Consider the following 25687-nt stretch of genomic DNA (forward strand, 5'->3'; position numbering starts at 1 on the left):
TGTTTGGACAAAGGGAACATTTAAGAGGAAAGTGTATCAGTGGGAAACTACTGTATTCAGCACTTTTGAAACTCAGTCCACTTTGCCTAAATATGGATTAGGTGCGTATGATTACACTCTCTTTTTAACACCCCTCTTCCCCCCTCCCCCAAACACACACACACACACACACACACACACACACACACACAACCATGGGCAAAGTCCTTTGACATTACCTACGTACTTCCAAATGACTTCTTGAAGCCTAACTTTTGAACTTCTTGGTTTTCTGATGGATGATTTTTTTTAAAGTACATAATTAACAGATGCAGTACTCTTCTAAGGTATTTTTCCCTCAAGATTCTGACTTGTTTTCAACTTTAACTTTGGTACCTTTTACTATAGTTTAAAATTTCTGCCACCTTATTATAATGGGAAGAGATTCATACTGTACAACAAATATAGTAGAGTAATGAGACTACATAAATATATACTAATTCAATTTTAATATGCTTTTAAAAATTAAATTTAATTTATGCTCTTAAATTCATGGATCAACTCTTATGAATGCTTAGCTGCCACAGTATTTTGTTAGCAGTTTCGGGGGCATTTCTAAATCTTGCTTCTGTACCATATTTCCTATGAACAAGTTGTATGTATTATTCATTAGGGAAATGAAGGGCAGGTTGGTAATGTTAATGAATATTTTATGTCCACATCGGTCAGTATCTTTGTGCCTTTAACTCCGTTAGAATAACTTGTAAATGCCATAAGTGTCCCTGTACAAAGTGCTTAGAATCAAAACAGAAAATTTGTTCTCTAATACTATTTTGTATTACAGAGATGCACAGTATCCACTACATAATTGAGGTTGCAACCTGAGTTCCCTTCAGAACCTGATTTCTCTCCGCTTCTTTCCTCCTCCCCCAAAAATCAAACTAAAAATTATTCTCTTCAAAATTTTATTGACTCTGTTGGAGTTACACTTGCTCATCAGTAGAAGATCAGTCGAGGGGTTAATAAATTATAGCATATAAACTGAAATAGATGTTCACCTAACTTAAAAAAAGAAAAATCAAGTAGAAATTAATCATGGTTCATTTTATTTATCTATTAATTTCAATGAACAGAGTCAATGATTAGACACTTCACAGTAATATTGGCAGGTGATTTTTTTGGGGGGTGAACAAGTTAACTGTTGACTATCAGCTCCAGAAACAGAGCTAGGAAGCAGGAGGAGTTCATCTCCAGTTTTCCTGCATAGCTTTTGATATGGAAGAGGGGTGTGCCCCAGTATGCCCTGTTAATACACCTGTACTCTGCCAACCCCACAGTTGCTGAAACGTACAAGCTCTTCACCTCCTTTTACAACCCATTCACTCTCACCCAGAGGATTCCATCTAACGATGTTAAAGGATAATAAGGAAAAAAATGCCCATGCAGTACTCCTTTTGCGGTGGCTTGTGACGAACTTATCCTTAGTTATGTTTAAGGCTACGTTTTAGTCACTGGTATTTTTAGTAAAAGTCATGGACTGGGCTGGGGGAAAGCCAACAGGTGCGGAGGAGCACGTGGTTCAGACAGAGACCTCCATTAGAGGAGGATCTACTAATGGGGATTGTCTGTCCTAGTAAGAAGGAGAGTATGGAAGATGATAAAATAGGTAGGAACTGATGAGAAACAGTAAAATGAAAAAGTCTCATTCAATTACATCATTTAATGAAGACAACTAAAAAATGACAAGTTTTTAAAGTGCTTGTATACTAATGCTAGAAGTCTAAATAATAAGATGAGTGAACTAGTGCCTCGTATTAAATGAGGATATTGATATAATAGGCATCACAGAAACTTGGGGCAATGAGGAGAATCAATGGGACACAGTAATACCAGGGTATAAAATATATCAGAGAGACAGAATAGGGTGTGCTGGTAGGGGAATGGCACTATGTGAAAGAAAGCATAGAATCAAATTAAGTCAAAAATCTTAAATGAACCAGACTGTACCATAGAATCTCTATGGATAGTAATTCCATGCTCGGATAATAAGAATATAGCAGTAGGAATATATTACTAACCACCTGACCAGGATGGTGATAGTGACTGTGAAATGCTCAGGGAGATTAGAGAGGCTATTAAAAAAAAAAAAAAAACCCTCAGTGGGGGATTTCAACTAGCTCCATGTTGACTGGTATGTGTCACCTCAGAATGGGATATCGAGATGAGAAAAATTTCTTGACACCTTTGGAGTGATTACTCCTGGAACCCACAAGAGGAGAGGCAATTTTTGATTTAGTCCTAAGTGGAGCACAGGATCTGATCCAAGAGGTGAATATAACTGGACCACTTTTGGTAATAGTGACCATAATATAATTAAATTTAACATCCCTATGGTGGAGAAAACACCACAGCGGCCCAACACTGTAGCATTTAATTTCAAAAAAGAGGACTACTCAAAAATGAAGAGGTTAGTTAAACAGAAATTAAGTTACAGCACCAAAAGTAAAATACCTGCAAGCCGCATGGAATCTTTTTAAAGACACCATAGTAGAGGCTCAACTTAAATGTATACCCCATATTAAAAAAACATAGTAAGAGAACCAAAAAAGAGCCACCAGAGCTTAACAAGAAAGTAAAGAAGCAGTGAGAGGCAAAAAGGCATCCTTTAAAAAGTGGAAGTTAAATCCTAGTGAGGAAAATAAAAAGGAGCATATAAACTGGCAAATGAAGTGTAAAAATATAATTAGGAAGGCCAAAAGAATTTGAAGAACAGCTAGCAAAAGACTCAAAGTAATAGCAAAAAAATTAAGTACATCAGAAGCAGGAAACCTGCTAAACAACCAGCGAGACCACTGGATGATCAAGATGTTAAAGGAGCACTCATGGATAAGGCCATTGAGGAGAAACTCAATGAATTCTTTGCATCGGTCTTCATGGTTGAGGATGTGAGAGAGATTCCCAAATCTGAGCCATTCTTTTTAGGTGACAAATCTGAGGAACTGTCCCAGATTGAGGTGTCATTAGAGGAGGTTTTGGAAAAATTGATAAACTAAACAGTAATAAGTCACCAGGGCCAGATGGTATTCACCCAAGAGTTCTGAAGGAACTGAAATGTGAAATGCAGGGTTATTAACTGTAGTCTGTAACCTGTCTTTTAAATCAGCTTCTGTACCAAATGACTGGAGGATAGCTAATGTGACACCAATTTTTTAAAAGGGCTCCAGAGGTAACTCCGGCAATTACAGGCCAGTAAGCCTGACTTCAGTATTGGGTAAACTGACAATTTTCTTCTTTACTATAGTATCAGAGGGGTAGCCGTGTTAGTCTGGATCTGTAAAAGCAGCAAAGAGTCCTGTGGCACCTTATAGACTAACAGACATATTGGAGCATGAGCTTTCGTGAGTGAATACTTTGTCATTACTATAGTTTCAACCAGACACACAGATGAACATAATTTTGTTGTGGAATAATCAACATGTTTTTTGTAAAGGGAAATCATGCCTCACCAATCTACTAGAATTCTTTGAGGGGGTCAACAAGCATGTGGGCAAGGGGGATTCAGTGGATATAGTGCATTTAGATTTTCAGAAAGCGTTTGACAAGGTCCCTCACTGAAGGCTATTAAGCAAAGTAAGCAGTAATGGGATAAGAAGGAAGGTCCTCTCACGGAGTGGTAGTTGGTTAAAAGATCGGAAACCAAAGGTAGGAATAAATGGTCAGTTTTCAGAATGGAGCGAGGTAAATAGTGGTGTCCCCCAGGAGTCTGTACTGAGTCCAGTCCTATTCAACGTATTCATAAATGATCTGGAAAAAGGAATAAATAGGGAGGTGGAAAAATCTGAAGGTGACAAAAAACTACTCAAGATAGTTAAGTCCCAGGCAGACTGTGAAGAACTACAAAAGGATCTCACAAAACTGGGTGACTGGGCAACAAAACGGCAGATTAAATTCAGTGTTGATAAATGCAAAGTAATGCACATTGGAAAACGTAATCCCAGCTATTCATGATGGAATCTAAATTAGCTGTTACCAGTTAAGAAAGAGATGTTGGAGTCATTGTGGCAAGTTCTCTGAAAACATCCACTCAATGTGCAGGGGCAGTCAAAAAAGCAAACAATGTTGGGAATCATTAAGAAAGGGATGGATAATAAGACAAAATATCATATAGCCTCTGTATAAATCCATGGTACACCCACATACTGAATAATGCATGCAGATGTGGTTGCCCCATCTCAAAAAATTCCAATATTGGAATTGGAAAAGGTTTAGAGAAGGGCAACAAAAATTATTAGGGGTATGGCGCATCTGCTATATCAGGAGAGATTCATAAGACTGGGACTTTTCAGCTTGCAGAAAAGACTTAAGCGGAGGATATGATAGAGATCTAAAAAATTATGACTCGTGTGGAGAAAGTAAATAAGGAAGTGATATTTACTCCTCATAATACAAAAACTAGGGGCACTAAATGAAATTAATATGCAGCAGGTTTAAAACAAACAAAAGAAAGTATTTTTCCAGAACGCATTTTTCACAGGAAGCATTTTTCATAGAATGCACAGTCAATCTGTGGAACTACTTGCCAGAGGATGTTGTAAAGGCCAAGGTTATAACAGGGTTTTAAAAAAAAAAAAAACCTCATGGAGGATAGGTCCATCAGTGGCTGTTAGCCAGAATGAGCAGGGTTGGTGTCCCTAGCCTCTGTTTGCCAGAAGTGGGGAATGGACGACAGGTTAGATTACTTGATGATTACATGTTCTGTTCATTCCCTCAGGGGCACCTGGAATTGGCCACTGTCAGAATACAGGATACTGGGCTACATGGACCTTTGGTCTGACCCAGTATGGCTGTTCTTATTGACAGGTCATGGGTCGTAAACAAAAATTCACAGGCCTGTGACCTGTCCATGACTTTTACTAAAAATACCTGCCATGACCAAAACTTAGGCGGGGGAGGCCGCGGGTGCTGGGGAGAGGGAAGGGTCAGGCTGTGGTGTGCGGCTTGGGACCCCTGCTGATGCTTGGGGGGGTGAGAGGGAGGGGAGGAATGTTGGCAAGGCTGGCAGCGGGTTCCTTCCCGGCTCCATGTCCTTCCATGGCAGAGTCTCAGCCTCTGCTGCAACTGCAACAGCCGGCCGCTGCAGCTCCCATTGGCCAGGAACTGCAACCAATGGGAGCTGCAGGTTGGGGCCCACTGGCAATGCATGGCAGAGACCCCTCCCCACCCTTCCACTGCCTGGGAGCTGTAGGGGGGCCATGCCAGAGGGAGCTGGGGAGCCCCCCACCCTGAGGTAAATGCCTCCCCCGCACTCCCCAGCCCCCTGATCCTAGCCCTGAACCCCTTCCCACACACCCAAACTGCTGCTACTGGCCTATAGGCTGCCTGGTTTGCACAGCCCCTGGGCCAGCACCAGCTGCTACAGAGGTCGCTGAAAGTCACAGAATCAGTGACCTTCGTGGCAGACTCTCAGCATTAGTTAGTTATATTAACTGAAGGGTGAGTTCACATCAATCTTAATGAGGTCTCTGATTTACCCAAACATTAGAACCTCTCAGTCTAACAGTACAAGGCGGCAGAAGGAAACTTTTTTTGCATGGGTTTTTTTTGGGGGGAAGAGGGTACTTAGGAACTCCTTGGTCATATGTCCCCAAATCTTGATCACTAATGCTATCCTGTGCCCCTATATGTAACATTAAATATTGAAGCAATCCAATTAACTCATCAGATTTTAGAGCATTTAAGAGTTGAGATTTAAATCATATCAAATGGCAGGAATGGAAATCCTCTACTTTTTGTGTGCGCGCACGTGTGTATTGGCATATGTGCACTGTAAAAAGTGTACATTTTTATAAATGTTTTGTTTGGGTGCCCCAAAGATTTACTGGGTGCCATGCACTGTCTTGGGTAAAACTCAACAGATTGAGACCATTTTGACCCATATTACATCAATAGTTTAATCTCAAGCTCTGTGCAAAAAACCCCACCTGGAAATTTTTGAAAAATGGCTGGGGGCAGGAGGTATATCTCTGCAACCCCTAACTCAAAGTACTCCAAATTTGGGTTATCTACCCTACCTTGCATCCTCTTGAAGCACACCAAATTTCAAAGGAATCCAGCCAAGCATGTCTATTTTAGAGTACTTAAAGAGTTGAAGGTGGTGAAGCGCTGGAATGGGTTACCTAGGGATGATGGAGTTTTTAAGGCCCAGCTTGACAAAGCCCTGGCTGGGATGATTCATTTGGGGTTGGTCCTGCTTTCAGGTGCTCCTGAGGTCTCTTCCAACCCTAATCTTCTGTGATTGTATGACCTTTAAATAGAAGTTGTGAACTCTACCTTAACTGTAGTAGTGGCACTGCCATGCTATTATAATAGATAAAATGCAATTTTTTATCATACTTTTATGAACTATTAGATGAACTCAAAAGGGATAAGCAGCCTAAAATGGTCTGCTCTTGAAATCATTCTGCATTTTATTTAAATACATTTTAGAAGAGAAATTGAGGAGTCCACACTGCCCTGAACAATCTACAAATTAAGGCCCTGGGCCTTCCATTAGCTCTGCATGGGCCCAGCAGTTTGCCTGCATAAAGCTTATTGCAGGTTTGGGGTTTCCTGGAGCGTTCCACACATTGCAACTGTGACTAGTGCAAGGAACTTTTTGCTTCCTCTTTTGGTTTAGGAGGAGAAACTGTCACACTTGGAAGAATGTATTGTATCTTGTGCACAATATTGGAGATATACTGATGTATCTTCTTGGGCTGTCACAGAAAAGTGTTTCCTTATTTTGAAAAATGTGTAGTTCACGGTGTAAGTTATTAGTATTATGAGATAAGTGGTCTGTTATCTAAATCCTGTCACAGAAGTGGGGTAACATCTCCAAATCAGCAGCCCAGATCTGGTCCAAGGCAACAACAAATAACTGTTCTTGCCTTAATATGGATTCTGGCTATTTGCCCAGTTTCTATGATGATAGATGTCCACATCACAAATAGCTATCACAATTTACAGTGATTTGGGTTCTGTTAAGAATACAAGGTTTAATCTGTGTAAGGCTTTGAAAGATGATGTATTGATACTAACTACTAGCTGTGGGGTAGGCAACCTAAGGCTCGCATGCCGAAGGCAGCACACAAGCTGATTTTCAGTGGCACTCACACTGCTAGGGTCCTGGCCACTGGTCTGGGGGGCTCTGCATTTTAATTTAATTTTAAATGAAGCATCTTAAACATTTTAAAAACCTTATTTGCTTTACATACAACAATCATTTAGTTATATATTATAGAATTATAGAGAGAGACCTTCTAAAAACATTAAAATGTATTACTGGTATGTGAAACCTTAAATTAGAGTGAATAAATGAAGACTCGGCACACCACTTCTGAAAGGTTGTCGACCCCTGTACTAGCCGGTTATTATACTGTAATAGCCAAGGGGGGTTCTCCAAGTGTTCTTAAGAAAAGGGGAACAAATTATTCAGTGGTATCTCTGCCCCTAAAGATGAAGCTTAAAAATGTAAAAATACAATTTGAATACTTTCACCTTTGATTCTGTCATAGAATGTTAAAGGCACATGAATGCATGAGCTATATAAAATAAGTCAGATGGGTTTGCAGCTAGGTTTGAGTGGGAGGTGTGGGGGAGGAAGGAATCTTGTGTAGACTCAGCACCTGGTTTTATACGTTACTTAGTAATGGCTTATAAAAGTAGGCTGTAAGGTAAATACATCTAATTGGGATAAATGATTGTTCCAGATGGTTTCTTGAGTATTGCAAGGTTTTCAGATACACTGACATTAAAAAATTTTGTTTTAAGTTTGAAGGACAGGTTAATTTTTAACAGGGTGGACTGATTTAAATCAGTGCTTTGAGTTCGGAATTGTAATCATTACTCGAATCAGCTAGTTGGAAACCTTGATTTAAATTATTGGTTTGCATTTGTACTTTTACCTTCCTAAAGATAGGTTAATTCTTGTTGATTTACAATCAGATATAGCCTTTACCTTAGTCTTTTGTGCTAACCAGGAGGATACACTATATCTACATGCATTTATTTAAGTAATGATATAGTTTAACATGAAAATAAACATCCTGAATAAATGTGGGGTTTTTTGGTTTTACACTTTTTCCAGGTTTTTTTACTCCTGGATTTGTGTCAAGCTGCATTTGGATGGAAATTAGAATTAAATTAAATATACAAAAGCAGATTTATTTTTTTAAATGGCTGCTTCTTAGTTAAACACAAGTACCTTTTAAAATGTGCTGGATAAATAAGAAAAAAAGTAAATTTAGTCAAAATATATTTTGCATTTAAAACTGATTTATTAAACAAAGGAAATATTAACAGTAGTTTGACTGTTTCTGGTCATCATGGGACAGATTTTCAAGGGTCTTTATGTACCTAAAAATGCAGGTAGGTTTGTAGTTTGACTCCCTCTCCCTCTTCTCCCCCCCCCCCCACAAAAAAAAAAAAACCCACCTAAGCAGATTAGGTAGCTTTCTGCATCGTCAGGTGCCTAAATACCTTTAAAAATCTGACGCAGTTTCCTTTTAATTTTTAGAATTAGTAGATCTCATCATCTTCCACCTGATTTTTATTGGAAAAGGAAGTAAGCTTTACAGCTTTTTCAGCTCCCAATCAGTTTCTCAACTTTGAATGAACTAATCCAAATGAAGAAAATGTCCTCTGTTTACCTGCTGCCTAAACTAAAACCAAAGGGAGAGCTTTTCTGCACAAAAGAATCTGAAAGTAGTTATATTTGGACAAATATAAATACCAGCATTTGCTCTATTGTAAAGAATGTAAATAACTTAGATACTTAATGCAGTACCTGACATTGTGACACATTTATAAAGTTGAGTTGACCTCAGAAGATAATGTTTTCCCTCTGATTCTGTATATAATTTTAAAAAAGCAGCACCCTTTAACACATTAAAATTTGAGGAGGGCTCATTGATGCAGCATACTTTAATTTAAATGATTTTAATAGATTCTAGTAACTTGAGGCCTTAATATAACTTCAAATTTAATTTTAAATAGTTTATTTTTAGAAAATGTATTTAAATACAAAATCTGTTTTTAATCATCTATTAATATTTGTTTTTAAGTTTAATCAATTTTGTTATATAGGAGAAGAACAAAGTATCTTAATATCAGAAGTGTTCTTGTTTCTGCACGTCTAGCTATCAGTATTTTGTGGGAGAGCACTTTATTTTTGTGGAAACTTCTTACCAACTGAGAATTTGTCACTTTCATTTTGGAGTGAATTTTTATCTTCTAGCCATTGAAGCCAATGGAAAGTCTCATAGGACCTTAACTAGGGTGACCAGACAGCAAGTGTGAAAAATCAAGACAGAGGGTGGGAGGTAATGGGAGCCTACATATGAAGAAGACCCAGAAATCAGGACTGTCCCTGTAAAATTGGGACAGCTGGTCACCCTAACCTTAACTGATGGGACTATGTGTAGTATTAATTCTGTTTTAAAATGTTGTTCTTGTAGTCCTGCACTACTAATCATACTGGCAACAGCTGCAGCCAAAAAAATAAAATAAAATAAAGGTCTACTCTAGGGGCTCTTGGGAAATCCATAGTTCTGTAGGATTAGTAACTGACATGCTGTGTGATGTGGCTAAAGTTGCTGCTGTTACAGAATTGAACACTTCTTGTATTGTAGATTCTTGCAGGGAAAACGGCTGATGGATGCTATAATGATTCTTATTGACATGCCAGATAGATAGAAAATACTTTTAAATGACTGAGACTTCATCGTGATTTTAGTCCACTGGGATGCAACTAATAAAACTGATTTGGTGTATCTCATTTCTCAGATCTTTTACAGGCATTTTTAAGGCATGTATTCATAGTCTAAAAATGAACAGTAGTTTAATTTCCATAATTTAGTTAAAATGCAGCTAATACAGTCAAGCTGTACCTCATGTTTAGTATTTTCTAATAGTTTTAGAAGTAAACTTATGAACTAGTGCCCAAGGGAGCTTATTTCAACACTAGTAAAAACACTGATCTTGTTAAAATTCTGCCTTAAAAACAGCTTAAATTTCGATCTGGATCTGGTGCAGATAACATCACATACAAGCACGAAGCATTATATTATTATTAGTAGTAGTAGTTATTATTTATTATATTTAAAGAGCTCTGGCTGTCAGCCCCAAGTGGCTGGGGCTCATGCAGAAGGGCCCTGCACTCCCAGGAGGTGGGAACAGGGCTGCTGAGAGTGGGTTTGGGCCCTGGTGAAAAACATTTTTTGGGCCCCCCCAGCAAGGGCGGACCGGCTAAACAGAGCCGACGAAGCCGAGCCTCGGGCCCCCTTCCAGACCACCAGGCCCGGTAATTTGTACCAGCTTCCCGCCTCCTCTCATTGGCCCTGGGCAGGAATAAAGGGGACAGCCGGAGCCCCACCACCCCGAGGCTGACAGCTTAAATCCCGCTGCTCAGTATCTCCTTCCCTCCACCCACCTATCCCTCACTTGGAGGCAGCAGGGCTCCAGCTGTCAGTCCCAGGTGGCAGCAGCAGCCCAGAAGTAAGGGTCACAATAGGGTGCTGAGTCTGTTGGTGTTGACGAATATCACTTTTCATATTGCCACCCTTACTTCTGTGCTGGCGTGGTGTTGCCATCAGAGCTGTGTGCCCAGTCAGCAGCTGCTGCTCTTCACTTTGCCTTCAGAGCTGGGAGACCTGGGGGGGGGAGGACATAAACTACTGCAGACACAAAGCAGAGGGGGCCCCATCAGATAAGTTTGAGGAATACTTGTCTCACAATTTGTTTGCTTCTGTAAGACTACACTATTTTGGTGACCTCTGATATCCTTCTGTCTAGATCTCCACATTTATTTCACCAATGTGTAAATTATTTGCCATATGAGATCTCATTGTTTGTGTTTATCCTCATATAACAAAGCACCTTCCATAGTGTGTGTGTACAGTAGAACACCTACCTCTGAATTTAAAATCTTGATATAACTCTAACTTAGCATTTGCATTGATTATATAAACAGAAGAAAATAATATAATGGTTAACAATCAAATTACTATTTGTAAGCATGAGATTGTTAAATTTGGCAGTGCTGGTGCAAATTTTCTTCATAAAGCAAAAAGTTAATTAGTTTTTAATTATTTCTGGTTTTATGTAACGGAAGTACAAAGAGGGAAAGATGCTGTATCAGCTTGTGAGATGCAAATGAATAAGGTGTGGGATGCACATAGAAAATAAATTGGTTATGATACTTCAGCTAGTTATCCTTCAAAAAAGATTAGTGATAATGTTTAGTTTAATTCCAGAGTACATTCTAATGGTTTTTTGTTCAATTATCTTTTATGTAGTGTGATAAGTCACAAACTTTAATTACTATGGTTTATTTCAAGAAGCAATAATGTTCAAAGGTTTTGACTACTGATAATAATTTGATATACTACATGTTAAATGCAGACTATTGGACTACTTACTATACTGCGAAAGTAGGCAGGAATTAGTTGATAGTGTTACAGAACATGGAATTAAAATTGTGCAAGACTGCCTTTCAGGGCTTGATTTAACTTTAACTTTCTCTATTCCCCCTGCCCCAAGTCTCCTCCAATACCACATACTTGGAAATGCTTTTGGTATGTTATAGCAGTAATGTATGTGTAGGGATGCCTTATAACAAAGATTAATACGTACAGTTGATAGGATAGAATCTGTATTGCACCTTGACTGATTTTACCCACAGATCAAGAAAATGTAACAGTTTAATTGTAAGTCTCTTGTATTATTCTGTCAACTGTCACTCAAGTTGGCAGTGGGTTATGGGGACTTAGTACCCTCTTTGGCCAATTGAAGGCTACTGATTTCAGCCACCTATTTTCATCCTTTGTTTCTAGTTTACCGTGGCTAAAATGTGGATTACAAACTCTTGCATCTATCAGGACAAGAGGCCTTGGGATTCTTTTCTTTTTTGCAGAGCAGCCACTTCTTTAGTTCGTGGCACTCCTTGTGGTTTTAAATAGAACCAGATATATCCAAGAAGTATAGGGACAAACAAGAATCCAACAGTGTGCATTAGTCTTCTCAGTCACAGATTGGATCCAGAGGTTGGTTCTGATTATGACGTGGCATAAACAGCAGCTGTAGGGCTTCTTTGGATTCAAGCTGTTCACGTCCTCTCAGGATGATGGGGCCATCTCTGTCCAGGTGAGTCAAATCCTTCATGCAGAAGACCTGTGGAACAGTCTTATCTCTCCAGAGCTTTCTCAGGGAATCTATCTGTGGAAGATCCTGTCATCGCCTTCCTGCTCCTGTCAAAACTTCCTCCGTTGTTGCTAGGACCTTTTTAGTCAAAATTGAGAAGGCAAAAAATGCAGTCAGTCTTGGTTAGAATTCTTAACTAATTTATGAAAAACAAACAGTAAATTAAAATGGAAGGATAATGTCTTATTGGCATTTATTATGCTCCTTCTGCAATCAAAGAAACAGTCTAAATATTGTCTTTTAAATACTACTTTCTGATAAACATCCTTTGAGTTCAAGAGAGTCCAGAAAACAGTTTTGAAATAAAATGTCTAAATGACAAGAATACTCAAATGAGCCTTTCTCACCAGCAGTTATACGCAGTTCAGTATGGGTGCCAACTGTATGGTCACAGCACCTGAAAAAAGAGCAGCTAATATAAACTTGGGTGCTGAATACTATAGAATGGGAGGGAACAGCTTGCATTATTCAGTTGACCTTCATGCTAACTCACAATGGCACTGAAGACTTTTTTTTCTCTTCCCAGCTACCCTTTGCCAGAAGATAAAACTATAATTTAGGTCTCTAGCAGTTTCCATAATGAAAGGTGTGTGACTGTGAAATTGTGATGAGGGCTTGGGAAATCATCTTTCCTTCCCAATCCACAAGAAGATTGTCAAAATTGAGGGATTTGGGAGTCCAGATCCCTTAGGCAACTTTTGAAAATCTCCACTTTAATGGCTCTCTTAATTATGCAATATACTCCAACCTATAAAGTTTGAGTATTCAGAATTTTAAGGCAAGGCATAGGAACTGTCTAGGGATTTCACTTGCAACTTTGCTTTCCTCAGCAAGAAATGAGATCACTTTAAGCCATGAATATTAAAGTAGGCTTTTGCAAAGAAGTTGCTTTCTCTTTGTGTTGCACACAGCACAACCGCACCAAGAGAACAGGGCAAAGATTAATTACTGAAGTGTACAGTAAATGTTTTAAGGCTGGCAACAGAATAGGGCCCCACTGTCAACACTGAATATTGCCTTAATCAAGAAGATGAAGCAGTGTAAGAGGCTGTGACCAAAAAGCCAGATTCCTGGGTAAGCTGAGCCTTAAAAACTGGTAAATCCTTCTTCTTGTCCATGCTAGACATATAGTTTAGTGGAGAAAAGAGGAAGTCCAGCAATTGAGGAAAACTTTACAGTTGCTCAAGACCTAGAAGAGAGTACACACCCCCTCAAATCCTGAGATCAAAGGAAAAATTAGTCCTCTGGAACAGAACAAAAGCAGTAAAGAAGTTTTTCCAAGAGGCTATTTTCAGGGAGCAGCTTTTGGGCTCCTGCTATTTTAGTCATTTATTTTCTTCTGCCCTTATCTTGCATCCCTTATCAGGCATACTGTAGCAGTGGAATATATGGGAATGTCCAGTGTCCCTATGGGTGCTCATCTGTAAGTGAGTGTGCACCCCTATGCCACCGATCAGAGAACTTCAACAGCAGTCCATCCTGCCCACACACATGGCTCCCTACCCGCCACAAGGTCAGCCAGCATGCGCAGGCATTTCCTCCTCAGTTCTTTCTCAACCATCGCTGGCTACGGACTGAGGTAAGAGCTGTCTGTTCATGGATCATTAACTCCTATAGTTTTTGCAAATTTTAGCTTCCCTTGAAGCCTTTTCCTTTTAGTACCTTGTTTGTTTTTAGTTGACCATGCAAAAAAAAAGGGAGTTGCTTCCCACCAACCCCAGTGGAAAGAACCCCCCCCCCCCCAAGACAAGGCTATTCTTGGCTCTCCAGGCTTCAAAAAGTGTCTTAGCTGCAAGAATCCATCCCAGTGATGGATGGACACTTGCAGTGCGTTCGCTGCCTGGGGGAAAAGCACAGTCCACAAAAGTGTGGTTGGTGCCAACAGCTAAAACCCAGGTCCAAGAAGGCTTAAACTGTTGCTCATGGAGTTGGCCCTTCAACCCCTGGAATCCCAGTGAGAGCTATCACCGCAGCCTTCTACTTCAAAAGCAGGTGATCCCAAAGAGATGTCACTCACTCAAATCCACTTAAAAAAAAAAAAAGGTCTGCAAGTCCCTGTAACGAACCCCAGTCAAGCCAGAAATATCTCCAGTTCCATCTGTATCATTGGTACCAACGGCACCAAAGCTATCTAGAGTTGTTACCCAATGCATGCGCAGTACTGAGCCGACAGAGCAAGTTGGTCTGCCCAAAGACCTGAGGGGCACAGGCAAAGAAGTATCAGTACCGCTGGGGTGTGACAAGCATGGAAAATCTGCCCCAGGGAAGGCTATGTTGATGAAGTCATTGGCACGGACCTTGACCCTGCTGGGTTTGGCACTGACGGACCATATGATTAGGTCATCTTCTCCAACTCTGTCGGTACAAGTCTTTTTTGGCACTGACAACCGCCGGCACCAATGCCATCCACGCAGGGCCGTCCTTAGCCATAGGCAGAATAGGCAGCTGCCTGGGGCACCGCTCTGCGAGAGCCTGAACAGATGGGAAGCAGTGGAGCATGTAAGAGCAGGGCTGCTGGGTCCTAGAGAGAGTCGAATGCAGCACAGTCTGAGGGAGGGGATTGGCTGCTGGTGTCTCTGGGAAGGGGTGGGGAAAGGAAATCACCTGTGAGTGTGACTCTTTTTCCCCCAGTGTGAGGTGAGGCAGGTTCTGCGGCTCTGGCAGTATCCTTTTGTTGTCCCCCATAACGTCCATTCTTCTCCTCTCTGCCCCACAGAGCACCCCCCCCGTTTCTTCCTCCCCCCCATGGAGCCACCCCTCTCTTTCCCCCTCCCCTCCATCAGGGCTGGGTTGGTGAGGTGCTGGGGGGGAGGAGAGGCTGGCTGGCTGCCTGCTGAGGAATGAGAGTGAAAGTAAACTCACTTCCTTGGCAGGCAGCCAGGATTGGCATGGTCTTGCTGGACTGGGCTGGGGATAGCCAGATAGCATGTGTGAAAAATCAGGACAGGGGGTTGGGTATGGTGAACAGATGTCCCACTTTTATAGGGCCAGTCCCAGTTTTGGGGTCTTTTTCTTATATAGGCTCCTATTCCCCACCCCCACCCCTGTCCTGATTTTTCACACTTGCTGTCTGGTCACCCTAGATAGGGGTAATTGGTGCCTATACAAGACAAAGCCCCAAATATCAGGTCTGGCCCTATCAAATCAGGACTTTTGGATCTGATCACCCTAGCTGGGGAGCGCATCTCTCCCTTGGGCTGGCAGTGATCCATCTCATCCGGGGGGAGCTGCACAGGGCAGGATGAGCTGCTGTGGCTCCATGGGTGCCCCTGAGATCAGATGCTGTGCTAACTTCACGATGGTCCTTTGGGCTGGCGGTAGTGCCCATTGGTGTGTGATCAGACCTGAGGGTTTGCTGCTGCTGTTGCCACTCTGCGCCCCAAAAGGTGGATTTTGAGGTCCTGCAGTTTTCCACCTATCTCCTCCTCTACTGCAGCTGTTGGACCAGCAGGCGGGGGGGGTGAGCCAAGCATGAAAGCAGTACTGTGGTGCCATTTAAAGTGTCATTTAACAACTTTGTTTGCCAAAATGCTTGCTAACAATCCTGAATTCAATTTCAATATTTTTTTTAAATCAATATCTTAGCCAAAAACAGAAAATTAAGTTGTTGACAATTATTTAAGACAAGTTTGGTATGGGGAATGAAGTGGGTCAGTTTTCATCAGAGAAACAAAAAATGTTGACTGACTTTCCTATAGCTCTGTTACTGCTAAATAGAGCCCTCCAACAACTGTAATATGCTCATCTCCTTACTAATGTATAGAGCAGGGGTTGGCAACCTACAGCACATGTGCCAAAGGTGGCACGCGAGCTGATTTTTGATGGCACGCAGCGGCGAGCTGAGCGGCTCAGCCTGCCACTGCTCTGGGGTTCCGGCTGCTGCCCCATTGGCACCCAGGGTCCTGGCCACTGGCCCCACTCAGTACCCACTGCTGGCCTGGGGACCCCCAAGGAGCCGCAGGCTGGCAGCAGCTGAGCAGGCCAGAGGCTGAGACCCCGGCTGAGCCTCTCAACCCGTTGTCGGCCTGGGGCTCCATTCACTCAGCTGGCAGCGGGCTGACAGGACTAAATTCAACGAAATAGGAAAACAAGAGCAACTAATGACAAAGTGCAAGAGCCTGGAGCAGTGGTCCCCAACCTTTTTCATCTGGCGGGCGCCAGATGAAGGACCGTGGTAGCGGACAAGCATCTGCCAAAATGATGCCGAATTTCGGCAGCATTTCGGCAGATGCTTGTCCTCTGGCCAGTACATGGCCCACTGAAAGGCCACTGCAGGCACCGGGACACCTGCGGGCACCGCGTTGGGAACTCCTGACCTAAAGAGCCTCCTGAAGCATGGTGATCGTTTTGTTTTAAATGGACTTGAACTGTACGAAAAATTGAGTTGTTGCCTCATGCAAAATCGATGATGGACATACAGTTTATTCATACCAGCAAACTTGTTGACATATATCCTAATGTGTACATTGCCACTCATATTCTACTGACAATTCCTGTAACAGTAGCATCAGGAGAACGGAGTTTTTCAAAACTAAAGCTCATTAAAAACTATCTCTGCTCTACAATGAGTCAGGAACACTTGACTGGTCTTGCTATTCTTGCAATTGAACAAGACAACACTGTCTTTGTCATACGATGACATGTTACTGATTTTGCAGCCAAAAAAGCCAGAAAGATTGCTTTTAATTAAAAACTAATCCTTGTTTCAATACCTCTTCATAGAAATTTCCAATAAAATGTTGACAAATTAAAAAATATATAATTTGCATCATTCTGTCAAATCAGAATTTTTTCTATAGTGCTACTCCTTGAGAAGGAGGAGATTTTTCTCAGCTTTCAAGATGCATTCTTCCACATTTCTTTCATACTAAGTCATAGGCATTATCTCAGATTCACACTGCGCCAGGACCACTTACTTTTGGCCTGTCATCAGCCCCCCCCCCCCCCCCGCCCCGTGTAGCAGCCCACTTATGCTCTCAGGGCATGATGTTTTATCTTTACCTGGACGATTGCCTTCTCAGGGCATGGTCCTACACAGAGGCCCAACGGGTCACTCAGGTCACATGGGACCTGTTTCTGAGTCTACAGATCAACAAACAAAAATTGACCTTTAATACCAGTGCAGAGACTAGACTTCATAGGAGCCGACCTAGACTCCATTTAGGCAAAGGCACTCCTTCCACATCACAGATTTCTCAGTCTTACCTCTTTCATAGAGACAGTACAATCCAGCCCCCAAATTTTGGCGAAGCGTTGCCTCCAGCTTCTGGGACACATGGCCACAGACACATCAGTTATTGCTCATGCCAGACTATGAATGAGATGCCTACAACCATGGTTCAGTTCAGTTTACAAGCCAAATAGAGACAACATAAATAAACTTGTATCAATGCTCACCAGGGTCAAACTATCCCATAACTGATGGAAGAACCCGTAAAGATATCTATTGGGAATCCCGTTTACTCAGTCCTCCCCATCTCTACTCCTGATTAGTGATGCATCCCTCATAGGATGGGGCTCACATCTCAATGGTCACAAAATACAGGGCAAATGGTCTCTTGTGGAGACAGGCCTCCATATCAACCTGCTTCAGCTGCGAGCAGTCAGAAATACATGCACTCGCTTTCTCCCACTGTTCAATAACATGTGTACAAAGGTCATGATGGTCAACATGGCCTGCATGTTCTATATAAACCGACAGAAAGGTGCAAGTTCTCATTCTCCGTGCATAGAAGCTATAGAACTAGTGCATCTTCCACAACATCTTACTATCAGTGGCCTACCTACCAGGAATACACAACATGATAGCTGATAGCCTCAGCCACAAATTCCCACATGAATGGGAGATAGTTGATGATTCTACATGACATAGTCCGACAGTGGGGGACACCGGTAATAAATTTTAGTTATCAGAACAAGAAATGTCCACATTACTGCTCCAGGGCGGGAATTGGATGACGCTTCGTGGGAGACACTCTCCTTCCTTGAGACAAGGGCCTTCTTTACGCCTTTCCCCTATTCCCTCTATTACTGAAGGTCCCTTCAAGATAAAAAGGGAAAAGTATCATTCTGATCACCCCCACCTGGGCTATGCAAACTGTAGCAACTGGCATTTTGTCCTCCAATGACTCTACTTACTTACTTGTCGAAGAATGGGGTGGAAGGTTTGTCCCTCAATCTGTGGATCCTGCGACTCAAAGCGTGGCTTCTTCATAGATCTAGCACATAGAGACCTCTCACTCTGAGGAGGTACAAGAGATGCTATTACACAGTAGAAAGAGCACTACTCATTGTACCTATTTCCAGGAATGGAAGAAGTTTCAGATCTGGTGCCAACTCAAGGGTATCAACCTAATACAGCCGCCCTGCCACTGGTCCTAGACTACCTGTTAACCTTAAAGAAATCAGGTCTCTCTATTAACTTGCTAAAGGTTCATTTAGTAGCAATCACAACCTTCCACTGCCAGGTAGAAAGCTTTTCTCACACAACTACAAAGAGGTTTCTTAAAGTCATAGCAAACCTCTTCCCAGAACCCAGGCCCTCACTCCCAATCGGACCTCAGTCTAGTGTTAAAAGGACTGACTAGACCGCCATTTGAACCCAGTGCTACTTGTTTGCTGGCCCACCTTTCCATGAAGACGGTGTTCCTCATTGCCATCACTTCAGCCTTAAGGATGGGAAGAGGAGATAACCTTGGTGGCACATCCCCCTTTTTACTGTGTTCGTCTCTAAGGTCAAACTCAGACCACATCTGAAGTTCACCCCTAAAGTGACTTCTGCATTTCACATGAATCAACTTACTCAGTTTTCAACATTTTATCCCAAACCTCATGAGAACAACAGGGAAGCCATCCTCCATATGCTCACTGTGAGAACAGCCTTGGCCTTCTATTTGGACAGGACAAAGGCCTTTAGAAAATCTCTGAGACTCTTCCTCTCTGTTGTGGATAGATTGAAAGGTGTAGTGATCTCAGCTCAGAGGTTCTCCGTGTGGGTCTCTGGCTATATTAAACTCTGCTACCAACTGCGTGGGGTAATACCCCCATTTTAATACACGCACATTCCACAAGGTCAGTCTCCTCACTGATCGCCTTCTCAAAGAGTATCCCTATATCTGAGATCTGCAGAGCAGCTACCTGGGCATCTGTGCATACCTTTGCAGAATGCTGTGCTGTTCTAGGGGACTCAGCTACAGATGCCCAATTTGGTGCCATAGTACTGTCATCTCTATCGGCCGATTCCAAAGTCCCATCCTCCAGAGGTGAGTACTGCTCGGGAGTCACCTACAGTGGAGCACCTAAAGGGACACTACTCAAAGAAGTTGTTGTTCATTTTGTTCAGTAGTAATGGCATTTTGAGATGTTCATCCCTATGGGAGCACGACCCACTCTCCTCCCTTCTACTCTGGAGTTCCACTAGTTGACTCTGCAGTGGAGAGGGAACTGAGGAGGGAATGTCTGTGCACGCTTGCTGGCCTCGTGGTGAGCCAGACGTATTCCTGTTGAAGTTCTCCAATCAGTGGCGCAGGGCTGTGGAGCACCTATGGGGGGCACATCTTGAAGAACCATTATGGTGAGTAATTACTACTTTTGTACTCAATTTATTTCAAACTTGTTTTCTGTTGATGTGGAAGGACGTGAAAGCACTGCATGTCTCTATCTTTATTAAAAATCTGATTTTTTCCTGCAGGAGCTCTCTGCAAAAGATGTTTTGGTTTTTTTCCTCTGCCTCAAGCTGTGAGGCCAGTTGTCTTTTTAGTCCTTGCATAATCATTTGATCACACTAAACTCATTTTTCTTAACTACAAATTTGTCAGACTGTGGAATCATTAAGAGTGAGGTGTTTCTTTAATTATCTAATTTGTAGACGCGGCTGCTCTGCTTTCTTTATACCTCTCAAAGTCCTCTTTATCATACCAGCTGAAAGAGTGCCAAAGCCAAACTCATTTAAAAACAACAGACCACCTGCACGGTGATGAAGGTAGGACACATGGGCTGATGCTTCATAAATTACAAGTACATAAATTAATTACTTGTTTATATTACAGGTTCAGACTGGGCCCCAAGTATGAAAATATGAAACACATGGTCCAGTCCCCTGGAAGTTTACTATCTAATATTTTAAAACAATAGGTGTGACAAAAAGCCCAACCCCAGTCAGTGATCAGGGTAAAAAATTTTCATCTCTAGTTTAGAATCAGACTTTGGATTACTGTCAGGTAGTAACTTTAGTTATCATCTGTTTGCTATTTTTCCTTGGATGCAGGTTACAAATTTAAATCCTTTCTAAACATTAAATTAACTTTAAAATAACACCTGAACACTTGTGAGGAAGATGCACACATTGGTGGATTCTGTAATCTGATGTGCTGTCCTACAAAGATACTTCTGAATCTGAATAGTTTATTTAAATTGCTAGTAATGTACTTAGCAAAAATAGTTTTAAATGTAAGTCTAATGCTATATATTTCTGATAAAACAAAAGTGTATTCTGATAATTATCCAAATTATGTGAAATAAAAATTTAAAATCTGCAATTAAGAGCACTGTTGTCATTTTGCTATATATACAGTATTGACAATGAAGCTAACATTGGACATTTACAGTGGCATGACTTCTGCCTGTAGACATTGAGACAACACAAATAATAAATCTCTGTGAGGACGCTTTTTTTCCTGAAATACTGTAGACATTTTTTTTTAACCGTGTGTGTGTATGTGTGTGAGTCTGTATAAAATTTAGTGTCGTGTGCATGGTTCTTTACAAAGAGAACAAAAATGCTATATGTGAAATATTTAAACCTTTTTGTATATCCTAGAGATTTTATTTATAGTCTCCTGTTTTGTTTGAGAGGTATTTTAACTATAGAATGAAACTAGTGCAACTGCTCTTGAAATCAGACTTACAAAAACAAGGTTATTCAAAACATACTAAGTATTCCTAAATCTTTTTTTAGTTATTGTAACATGTTGTTGTAATATCCTCAGCCTTTTCATTTTGGTAATTCTGGTTCAACCAGTGCCCTCAGTAGAACTTATGTTTAAAAAATTGACTCATAGCACCAAGTGTAAGCATCAGCCAGAAAACTCAGTATTTATTATGCTGATCAGAATAGTTTCATTGTTGCCTTGTGCTTCCCACCTGGTATCTCTGCTGTGTTCAGCTATTGTCTCACCTTATGGTTAGTTGTACTATCTTCAGGGCACGGGCCATCTTCTCAGCGCAATGGGCCTCTGCTAGGCAACTTCAGAGTACAAATAATAAAAAATTTTCCCCTCTATTATTTAGTCGGCACTTAATGTTCTACATAACGTTCTTTTGCTCCAATTGTCTAATTCAGAATATACCTTTAACAAATAGCATTTGATAAAACTGAATTTCTACTTTCTTAGGTTGCTTCCCCCCTCAGGAAAAATTAGATTACTTGATGTTGGCAGCTGCTTTAATCCATTTCTGAAGTTTGAAGAATTCTTGACTGTCGGCATAGACATTGTCCCAGCTGTTGAGGTATGTAATGTTTGCTGAATTTATTTTTAATTTGAGTCTGTATTTTAGGGGTCCTTTCTATAGTAAAAGACTTAAGGGAATGTGGGTCTGTTTGAAAAGCAGATATTCTGTATGGCTTCTGGAGGACGGGTGGAGTGAGGAAGGCCACCAACAAGATTCATATCAATGGAAATATCTTTAAGATTGATAAACTTAGATTGTTTCATTAAACATCACATTGGTCAAGCCTCTATAATAATGAAATTTTAGTGTTAAAAGAAACAAGGAAAAAAACTGTCATAGACATGCAGTATATTTTTAAGGGTTGTTTCATTTTTCACTAGTCAAGAACAAGGAAGAGAAGACAAATTACTTTTTTCAATTTATAATATGGTAAATATACTATAATCAGAGCCATTGGCTGGATGCAACAAACACCACAGAATTTATGGCTGACATTAACATTTGTGTCCCCACACAAAATTGCACTGGCTTAATTAAATCTGAGCGACACGTAATATCCTTAGTTAAACCAGTGTAACCTCTGTGTTTTGGAAAAGTCCTGAAATGTTTTTAACTTGCTGTAATCCTTATGTACTGCTTTTGTCTCCTCATCTTGGCCTTATTTATGTTAGTGAGGATAACCAGACTCCAACAGAATAACAGTGCCCTCAACAAGAATGAGTCACAAGAGAGTGGAAGGGAGATGAGAAGATACAGAAAAAGCATAGATTTTTATTTTAAATCTTTAACCACATCCACTGACTCCAAGAATCCTGAAGCAAATGAGCAATTTCATATCCTTTATATTAGAAATGTAATTGGAAGCTAATAAATATTACAACTAATCTTTGTAAAGACAAAGTAAAAATGTAAAAGCAGCCATTGTGAGTAGTGCTAGTCAAATCAGTAGTATGACCAAATTTGATTAAAAACACAGGGAGTTGTCATATTTGAACACAGTAATATTTCAGCTTTCGTATTCTTTGATACTGATTCAGACAGTAGTTCACAGTGGGTTCAGGAATATATAGGACAGATGTGGAATTCAGTAATATTAACAACTTGAGGATAATGCTGTCCTTAGCAAAGATGTACATTCTGTTGTTCGCTGCTGCTTTGTATAAAGGCTCATTGTTTGCTGCTGTATAGCAGTGTTTAGGCAGTCCATGCCATGTATGTTGATGTGATCACCAGACTCTGATGCTGGATCCCTGAAAGGATTTATGTGCCTAAGTCAACATTTAGGCGCTACTGTAGGTGCTTAAGCTACATTATCGCAGTGAGTATATGCATAGCTGCCTCAGTGTAGGTGCCTGGGTGCCTATCTCATGCCTAAGCCCCAGTGGGATCCTCAAACTAGGCCTTCCACCTCTAGCTTGCCTATAGGGTCCGATCCAATTGGTGTGCTCCGAGCAATCCTCACCCCCGCACAACACAGCTTGTGTGGGAGGGTATGCCTCATTCATAAGGACTTGCCCACACAGAGACTCTGTACTTGGTAAGCCAGGATTTAATTCTGTAGTGCACTAACTTGCCATGCACAAAGTCGCTATGTGACCCCTGTTGCTGTATGCCAAAAGTTCTGAAGTGTGCTGGTAAACTCTGATGTCTGTTACAGCAGTAGGTCAGGTTGCACTAAGGAACTTTTGTGTGCAGCAGCAGCATCCATGTAGCAACAATGTGCGGCAAGCTACTATGCTGTAGGCTAAGGCTATGTCTACAGTATAGCTTACGTTGGCATAACTTACATCGCTGAGTGCTGTGAATAAATCACCCCCCTGCATGACATAAGTGCTGGTGTGGACAGTTGGCAAGAGAGCTTCTCCTTCCGATATAACTATCGCCTCTCGCACACACTGCAGTGGCACAGCTGCGTCTCTGCAGCTGCAGGTATAGATAAGCCCTTATGCTGTGGCTTGGCATGCATTAAACCTCTGTATAGACAAGCCCTAACTTTTAGTCCAGTATTAGAGCACTCTCCATGGATGTGGAAGACCTGGAATCAGTTCAGTTCCCCTTCCCTCGCCCCCCATCTAGCGAAGTAGATTGAACCTGGGGGTTTCGCCCCCCAGGTGAGTGCTCTAACCACTAGGCTATAGTCATTCCATCTCTTTCTGCCGCAATACACTATCTAAATCCCTTTGTGGGTCTAGCTCTTGGTCCATGAACCCTTACTGATTCCCACCCTCCCATTTTTAAGCTAATTACGGTTATCATCGAAAAATTTGTCTGTGCAAGTCCTATATATAATATTTTTCTGTACAATTTAACACTAGCGTGAACTAGTATATAAAGAAACGCAAATTTCCAGACATACAGTAATTCCCCACTTAACGTCCTCTCGCTTAACATTGTTTCAGTCTTACATCCCTGCTCCATTACAGAACGTGCTTGTTTCAAGTTGTGCAATGCTTCGCTGTAACATTGTTTGGCTGCCTGCTTTGTCCACAGCTGGCAGCCCCTCATCAGCTCCCCCTCATACACACCTCCAGCGCCTCCCACCTGCCAGCGGACCCCGTGGATCAGTGCCTTCCCTCTGCTCCCCTTGCCTTCTGCCTGTGGCAATCAGCTGGTTTGCGGCATTCGAAGGGGGGAGGGGGAGGAGCGAGGACTCGGTGCACAGGCTTCCTCTCCCTCCCCTGTCTCCTGAACACAGCAAACCAGCTGATTGCAGGAGGCAGTGGAGGGAGGGGGAGCATCCATGCTGCGTCCTCGCTCCTCCCCCTTTCTCCCTCCCTCCTGCCACCTCCTTAACATTGCAACCAGCTGATTGCTGCAGGCAGGAGGCAGAGGGGGCAGTAGTGAGGATGCAGCCTGTGGCATAAAGGGGGAGAAGAGGCTGGTTAAGGGTGGGGGCTTGAGGGAATGGGTGGAGTGGGCAGGCTGAGAGTTGAGCCCCCGCCCCTCGTGCTTGCACAGTAGGGGAAGCTGCCGCTGCTGCTGCGCAAGGTGCTTCTCCTAGCCTACGGCACCTTCAGCCTCCTTGCCTGCCTCATTGTCTGCAGTGCCAGTGGGCTGTGCCTATGTGGAGTAAGACGGGGACACCTCCCATTGCTTCATACTCAGCAATGATGATTGTAGTATTAAATTGTTTCTTTAAAATTATTTACAACTTATACCTGTATTGCTTGTTTAAACTGTACATAATGCCTTTTTTGTCTGGCAAAAAAAAATTTCACTGGAACCTAACCCCCTCCCCTCTCCCCATTTGCATTAATTCTTATGGGGAAATTGGATTCGCTTAACATCGTTTCGCTTAAAGTTGCATTTTTCAGGAACATAACTACAAGGTTAAGTGAGGCATTACTGTACTTAGAAAAACTAACTACACAGTCTGAAAATATCATACGTTTTCAGTAAGATCATAGTTCAAGTAAACTTATTTGTAATTGTGTAGAAGAATGTAAGATCAGATTCTAGCAATGAGGTTTCCCAAATGACTTATTTATAAACTTTAAGATGCTACTAATGTAACTCATGGATCTTAATCCATGTCAGGCATTAGGAGATAGAGATGGTTAAGTACTTACAGGACCTTCATTATGTGACCCATAAAAGTGTGAAGAGGCTACTATGGAAACTAGTAATGGGTTGAAGAGTAAACTGTCGTGGAGTAGAAACTAGGGGAGAGACAGTAAATAAAGAGTAGGAATTAAAGATCACGTTTGTAAATTGGAAAATCTTAAATGTGGATATCATATTCTGAGAATTAGGCTTTTTAGGATATTTGAATTTTGTTGCTGTATATATTACTTTTGTATTACTATAACATTAATAGTAATAAGCGTTCAGTTTCCCCTATCCATGAGGATTTGACTTTTCTTTTTGTACAATACCAAATGAAAAAACAAAAAAGGGCAGGGAAAGGTGAAGAGTGCAGTTAAAAGTTAACAAGAAGCTTTAGTTGACCTTTTGATCCTTTTTCTTAATATTTTGGATGAAGATTTTTAAAGGCAAAATCTTTTTGTGAACGTCTATCAGA

The 25687-nt window shown here is 41.5% G+C and overlaps 1 protein-coding gene across 5 annotated transcripts in view; it reads left to right on the forward strand.

Moving 5' to 3' along the window:
* The window catches only part of BMT2 (base methyltransferase of 25S rRNA 2 homolog), a 62970-nt gene that overhangs the window by 31283 nt on the left and 6000 nt on the right, over positions 1-25687 (forward strand). For all 5 annotated transcript variants that reach the window (XM_050936316.1, XM_050936318.1, XM_050936319.1 and 2 more), the window contains one exon: positions 21609-21723. In XM_050936316.1, the coding sequence (XP_050792273.1) occupies positions 21609-21723 (115 nt within the window). The remainder of the gene's footprint in view (positions 1-21608; positions 21724-25687) is intronic.

The sequence above is a fragment of the Gopherus flavomarginatus genome, chromosome 1, assembly GCF_025201925.1.
Source record: "Gopherus flavomarginatus isolate rGopFla2 chromosome 1, rGopFla2.mat.asm, whole genome shotgun sequence".
In the NCBI taxonomy this organism is placed as follows: domain Eukaryota; kingdom Metazoa; phylum Chordata; order Testudines; family Testudinidae; genus Gopherus; species Gopherus flavomarginatus.